This window comes from Dermochelys coriacea, chromosome 2 (genome assembly GCF_009764565.3).
Source record: "Dermochelys coriacea isolate rDerCor1 chromosome 2, rDerCor1.pri.v4, whole genome shotgun sequence".
Taxonomy (NCBI): domain Eukaryota; kingdom Metazoa; phylum Chordata; order Testudines; family Dermochelyidae; genus Dermochelys; species Dermochelys coriacea.
The window spans coordinates 118,801,104-118,808,420 of NC_050069.1; the positions used below are offsets into that span (position 1 = coordinate 118,801,104).

The following is a 7,317-nucleotide window of genomic DNA, read 5'->3' on the forward strand; positions in this document are numbered from 1 at the left end:
TTTCCCCTATTTCGGATGCTGCCCGGGCTCCTTCCTGTACTCGTGACGATGTGTGTGTGTGTGTGTGTGTGTGTGTCTTTCCTCCTACAATCCACATCACACACACACACACACACACACACACACAGATGTGCCTCTGCCACAGCACAATGGCAGAGGAAAGAAAAGAGAAATACAAACATATTTAAATAAGTGTGACAACGCCAAATACTGCTTTTACAAGAAGCGACTCAGAGCGTGTGTAACTTTACAACAACAAATAAAGGCCAGGAAGGGGAAAGGACACACATGATCATGCAAGGTCCTCACCTCCCTCCCAAGGGCGGAGGGGAGTTGAGAAGAGAGAGAGAAGAGAGAAAGAGGTATCAAAGTGCAAATTAAAGACACACATGGATGCTTCGATTCATCAACGAAACAAGGCGAAAAGTTAGCAAAGAGATGTACAGAATAAAACGTTTTCTACCTTCAAAGAGGAGCCTTCATCTCAAGTTTTTTAAATCCACCCCCCCCCAAAAAAGGGAAAAGGAGTCTATAGCTTAGGAGGAAGGGATGAGTTGGGTTAAAAGAGGTTTCTTCCTCGCAGCCATATCCAAATTGTGGTGGTTGCTGGTTAAAAATAAACTTTGCAGCAGAAGGGGGAGATGATCTGGCCAGATTCCTCAGCTCAGACGGTTTAATATGGATGAGCATCAGGTCCTGCTGCAGGCAAAACGCTGCTGCTGGTGCTGCTGGTTGGTAGAGTCTGCAACAGGGGAAGGGGGGGGGAGAAGGAGCAAAGGAGACAGAGGACAGGAGGGAGGAGCGGGGGGTGGGGGTGGAAGGGAAGAGGGAGGCTACACAAACTCATCATCTCCACCACTGCCAGCCAAACTTTTTTCTTTAAAAAAGGAAACACTCACACACACACACAAAACCCCCAAGTCTTTAAAAAGCTGATCAAAAAAGCACTTTCCTCTTGAACAAAAATACTGCAACTTCCTAAATCCCTCTCTCCACCGCCCCCCCCCAAAAAAGTTTTTCCCCCTTTAAAAAAAAAAGAAAAAAGGACCCTCATACTTAGACACTGCTGCTGCTTCTTTGTAACAGAGTTAAGAGCATGGGTAGAAAGGTCCGGTCGTACTTACCCTTGCTTTTGCTGGGGCTGGGCTGTTTGCGTCGAGACATGATGCACGGATGATGGGTTGGCGAAGAGAAGGGGGGGGGGGGGCCGAAAGAGACGCAAAGTTGTTCCGGAAAAAGGAATCAAAATGGCGTTTCTGTGGATGTGCAAAGTTCATCAACTCCACAGTAACTTCCCTTCCTCCTCTTCTCCCTGAAAGGGGGAAGATGGGCACAGTTAGGGACCCCTCCACCTCTGCAGCCGTGCTGTGCGGACGCCCCCCCCCCTCCTCCTCTCTCCCTCGCGCACACTCCCCCTCTCCCCCCCGCGCGCGCGCACACACACACACACACACACACTCGCGGCTGTGCCTCGCTCCCTCTCACCCTGATAAGTAGACACATCACGTGTTGCTCCTGCTAGTCTCCTGGGGACGTGTTACTCAGGCTGCCGCTGCTACTATAGCAGCCTGTTGCAAGTAGCAGCATCTCTAGCTCTCCCCTCGGAGCGGGGAGGGGCTCCGCCAAGGAGAGAAGTGAGCGAAACTTTTTTTTTTTTTTTTTTTTCCCCCTTCTTCTTTTCTCTCCTCTCGCCTCCTCCTCCACCCCAGTTGCGTGGAGCCCAGCTTCCTGCCTAGAAACTTTTGCGAGCTGGCAGTTCCTAAATAAATAGCCGCGGTCCCCTCCAATCGGAGGTGATTCACATCCACAGAGAGCAGGCAACTTCTCCAGCAAGTGAGAGGTGCGCGGTGGGGGTGGGGTGAGGAGCTACCAGACCAGAAAGGATCTGGCTAGTAATGTACCATCTGGCTGCTGCTCCCCTCCATTACAGAGATCCAGTGGTAAGGAGGAAACGCTGCTGCTGCGCAGAGCAGTTGAGTGCTGGTGACTGATAAAGCGTCAGGGATGCAGACGGTGCAGTATCTTCGCTGAAGGGCTCGCGCTCTCTCTATGTGTGTGTGTGTGTGTGTGTGTGTCTCTAGCTGCTTAATCCATTGTCAGCCAGGTGCCACGCATTCAGCCCGGCCGTCTAATCACTGGGAAAGGAAGAAGCCCATGTTGCCTGTTGCACTTAAGCCTGCTGCTGATGGTGCAGCATTCCAAGCATTAGTACACTACACTTCCAACCATAGGCACGATGTGCCCAAGGCTGGAGTTGACTTGCATCCTTACATACAGACGTACTGTTTGAGGCTTTTTTAAGTTTTCACATGTGGATTCTGTAGACATCAATATTAAAAAAAGGAACTAGGTGAGAGGTGAATCAACTTCTTTTCTTGTAAACAACAGTCTAGTGTTGTTGTTGTTTTTTCTTTTGTAGCAGTTCGAAAACACGGGGTTTTTGAGTTAGTTTTGCATGCAGTACTTTATACTGTTGATATTAGGAATTAAGCTGGCCTATCATTTCACCATCAAAAAATTACTAAAAAGGAAAGGAGTACTTGTGGCACCTTAGAGACTAACAAATTTATTAGAGCATAAGCTTTCCTGAGCTACAGCTCACTTCATCGGATGCATTTACTGTGCATCCTATTACCAATGGGTTGGGGTTTTTTTTCAAATTCAAAATTTGTTATATTTCCTTTACCTGACCAAGCTGAAATAAAAGTTCCAGAACTCATCGTCGCATACACATAGAGACAAAAATTTTATTTAGTGCAAAGTTTGATTATAAACTTTGAATACCTGGCTTCTTGCTAGAATCAGTCATAGTCTCTAACAAAATTAAATTAAATTCATGAGCCACAATGGGAAAAGCAGCATCAGAACAGAGGACCCATACACCATATTTTGACCAAAGGTAAGATTCAGAAAATTGCAAACATAAATTGTCATGCAAAAACAAGCCCATCAAATGTTCAGAAGTGCTCCAACTTGAATGGTGTGGCCATTTTCATGGTTTTCAAAATGAAAGTGTAACTGAGAGATTTTAGCAGATTAAAGGGTGATGTAGAAGGATATTTCTAAACAAGTTTTAGGGATTTCCCTGAAAAGCCACGAAGAGCTGGCAGTTATGGGACTGATCCCATAAATAAATAAATAAAAACATGTGGCAACCCTCTGCACTAGAATCTCAACTGAAAAAAAAAGATAAGAATATTTCTGGAGTGTGCCACAAGGAGTAGATGAGGAACCACTTCATTCTTTCAGGAAGTGTTTTTTTTATTACATTTCTTAAACTAAAATTAGTAAAGCAATGTCTTTGAAGTATCTTTTTTTAATTAAGAGAGCAAATATCACTTTTGCTAGAAATTATTTATAGGATACGAGCAGTATTTGAAAAGGAGTATCAAAGGTTTTAAAAAATAAAGAGTTAGACTGAAGACAAACTGCTTGCATCAGTTTATTAAAACTTGGTGTCATATCCTCACAAAGAAAACATTTCAGCAGGAAAGGTAAGCTAAATTTCATATGTGTGTGTATTATGAAGTCAGTGATTAAATCTTGTGACAAGCAGCCCTTCACTTATAAGATATCAGTAATATATAAAGCTCTCTATTGTGTCATTCTTCCTTGAAAAGCTTTTGAAAATTGTGTGTCAAAAAGTGTTTGTAAAGGAGTCTATTATATGTAGTTCAACAAAATTAAGTATATTTTACATAGGGAATAATGAATCCTTCCCCCAAACTCTAAATAAAACCAATGAAATTCGATGAAAGAGTTCTGGTAGCCTCATAAATGTGCAAATGTGAAACCCAGTCATGTAATCAGAACCCCAAGATGACAATGAAGTCTTAATATATTACAGTTGGGACAGTATTTTCTGTACACAACTGATATTTTAATCAGTTAAATGTTGTACAATGTCATGAAAATATAACAGTATATATATACATGGTAAGCATTATTGTTATTTCAAACTTTGTTAAAATTCAGAGACTCTTGTAATAATATATTAATTTACGCTAAAAAACCAAACATTGGAATGTATGAGAATTTTAAAGGAAGGTTCATATTTTATCAAAACCAACATGGGAAATCATGGAAAAACAGTGTAAAAGTGCCCTGAACTTCTTTACTCTGCACCATTATCCCCACCATCAAATGCACTATCTAGCTATGGTAGAAGAAATGTGTCTGTGATAAGTACATAGTATTCTTCCAAATGCAGCCCATAAAACAAGATCTACCTAACTGCAATGCCAAAATGAGATAACATGCACAGTGGATTGTTCAAAATACGCTCTTGCATGATCTGCTTGGTTGGGTTCCACTTTAGGGGAGATCAGATGTCCTACTCATCTCTGCTTGGTTCTTTCTTGATTATTGGAAACAATAACAGGTACCATCTACTTCCTTTTATATGTGCTTTGATTAGCAGTGAAATAGTTAACTGTAGACATTTAAATTATCATAATTGGGTATCTGAGTTATCACTTCATTGAGATGAATGGGAGTTATCAGGATTGAGATTCCATTGGGAATGTCTTCACTGCACAGTTAACTCGCGTGTTAGTCACTGTACATTTATAGATGGTCTTTGGCCCAAAGGGTTCGTCTACACACAGTTTCTGTACAATAGGAGGTTGCACTAATTTAATTGCGTCTGTTTATAAGCCCAATATAATTCAATTGGTTCAATTCCCTAGTTTGGATGGAGTTATACTGGTATAAAGGTGTCTTACGCGTGTATAATTTATTTCTATTTATTACCAAAATATGCTATACCAATATAAGCAACTTTATACAAATATAATTGCAGCCACACTAGGGGGTGCACTGATTTAAACCAATTTAGTTAAATCAATTTAAAAACTGCATGTAGACGAGGCCAAAGTATTTGTAATATAAGAGTTTGTAATCTAAGGCCTTGTTTACACACAAATGTACACAGGTTTAGTTAAACTGGTTTAGTTAAATTGATGCAAACCCTGATGTGGAAACTCTTAGGGCATGGCTACACTTGCAGATGTAGAGCGCTTTGAGTTAAACCCGCCTTTGGAGAGTGCAGTAGGGAAAGCGCTGCAATCTGTCTGCACTGACAGGAACAAGCGCACTGGCGTGGCCACATTTGTGGCACTTGCAGTGCCATTGGGAGTGGGTGCATTATGGGCAGCTATCCCACAGAGCACCTCTTCCCATTCTATTGCTGTGGCTTGTGGGAAGGAGGTGGGGAGCATTCTGGGTCCTATCCCAATGCCCCGTGATGCATCGGTTCGCATCCCAGCAATCCTTGTGCTTCCGTTCACATTTGGCGCCATCTTTCAACGTTTTTTGTACTGCGCACTCTGTCTTCCCTTTTGGTCTGCGGGAATGGAGCCCGAACTGCTGAGTAGTATGCTGACGAGTCTCGCCAGCACATCACGTTTGGAAGTCAAGTTATTCCTTATGATCCGAAGTGACAGTGATGGCTCCAACGATGATATTGACTTGAGTAACACATATGATACGAGTTTGCTTGTGGCATTCACGGACATGCTCACTACCGTGGAACACCGCTTTTGGGCTCGGGAAGCAAGCACTGAGTGGTGGGATCACATCGTCATGCAAGTCTGGGATGAGGAGCAGTGGCTGGAGAACTTTCAGATGAGAAAAGCCACTTTCATGGGACTGCGTGAGCAGCTCACCCCCAGCCCTGCAGCGCAAGGACACGAGATTGAGAGCTGCCCTGATGGTGGAGAAGCGGGTGGCTATTGCAATCTGGAAGCTGGCAATTCCAGACAGCTACCAATCGGTCGCTAACCAGTTTGGAGTGGGGCAGTCGACTGTTGGAATTGTGTTGATGCAAATTTGCAGGGCCATTAATCGCATCCTGCTCAGAAGAACCGTGACTCTGGGTAACGTGCATGACATTGTGGATGGCTTTGTACAAATGGGTTTCCCTAATTGCGGAGGGGTGATAGATGGCACACATATTCCAATTCTGGCCCCAGCCCACCTAGCCTCCGAGTACGTTAATCGGAAGGGGTATTTCTCTATGGTTCTCCAGGCGCTTGTGGATCACCATGGGCATTTCATTGACATTAATGCAGGCTGGCCTGGAAAGGTGCTTGACACATGCATCTTTTGGAACACTGGCCTGTTCAGGAAGCTGCAAGCCAGACTTTTTTCCCAGACCAGAAGATTACCTTAGGGGAAGTCGAATTGCCCATTGTAATCCTTGGAGACCCTGCTTACCCTTTAATGCTGTGGCTCATGAAACCCTACACAGGGAGCCTTGACAGCAGCAAGGAGCAGTTCAACAACAGGCTGAGCTGGTGCAGAATGAGTGTGGAGTGTGCTTTTGGCTGTTTAAAGGGCCGCTGGCGCTCTCTGTATGGGAAGCTGGACCTAGCTGATGACAGTATCCCCGCGGTTATATCTGCGTGCTGTACCCTCCTTAACATTTGTGAAGGGAAGGGGGAATGATTCACTCAGGCATGGAACTCGGAGGTTCAACACCTGGAGGCTGAACGTGAACAGCCAGAGAGCAGGGCTATTAGAGGGGCCCAGCGCGGGGCTGCAAGGATTAGGGATGCCTTGAGTGAGCCATTTAAGGCTGAAAGCCACCAGTAATATCTGGTGCCCTGCACGGGAGTGAAGTGCAGTGGTTCCAATGTTAGTAGGAATCTCTGTTTACTACCCTGACTTGCAGTGCCTGTTTCTTTCCTGGGCTAAGGTATCATTTATTTTATGCAATAATAAAGAATGTTTTCAAAGCCGAAAAATCCCTTTATTGAAAAGAAAATTCATTTATTGAAAAGAAACACAACTGCTTAGGAAATGGAAAGGGCAAGGGGGTGGGGTGGGGAACAGTACAATCACAGATTTGTGTATGTCCTGGTATCATACTCAGCCTCCCTGTCTGGAGTGCTGTGCAATGAGTGCTGCATTTCAGGATGACTATACTGCATGGTGATGGGGGTTGAGTGCAGAAGGTAAGGGTGGTAGTTTTCAGGGCTGGGTGGTGAAGCTACAAGTATTGGAGGCAGCTGGTGGCAGTAAGAACCCTGATGTTGGGGAAAGAGGGTTGGACGTGACATGGGGGCACAAGGGAAAGAGTTTTGGGACAGTAGTGTTCCGCCTGCATGGCTACGAGCGCCTGGATTGAGTCCGCTTGGCACTCCATTATGCTTATCAGCCGATCGGTGCTTTGTTGCCGGAGCACCGCGCTTCTATGCCGACACTCCTTGTTCTGCTGATGGATTCTCCTTTCGCTGTCCTGCCACTCCTGCACTTTTCGATTTTCATTACTTGAATGCTGCATTACTTCATGCAACGTGTCTTCCTTGCTTCTAC

At 44.5% G+C, this 7,317-nt stretch overlaps 1 protein-coding gene across 7 annotated transcripts in view; it reads right to left on the reverse strand.

The window, feature by feature from the left end:
* RREB1 (ras responsive element binding protein 1) overlaps positions 1 to 2,052 on the reverse strand; it is a 141,350-nt gene extending 139,298 nt beyond the window's left edge. For 2 of the 7 annotated variants that reach the window (XM_043508363.1, XM_043508361.1), the window contains exon 1: positions 1,125 to 1,359. Coding sequence is in view for 4 of the 7 variants with exons in the window: in XM_038389433.2 (XP_038245361.1) it covers positions 1,125 to 1,164 (40 nt within the window). In the remaining 3 variants the exon portion in view is untranslated. Of the gene's footprint in view, positions 1 to 463; positions 721 to 1,124 lie in introns of those variants that run through there. The other 5 variants (XM_038389433.2, XM_038389432.2, XM_043508360.1 and 2 more) reach the window with 5 other exon arrangements.
* Between the last annotated feature and the right edge of the window lie 5,265 nt (positions 2,053 to 7,317).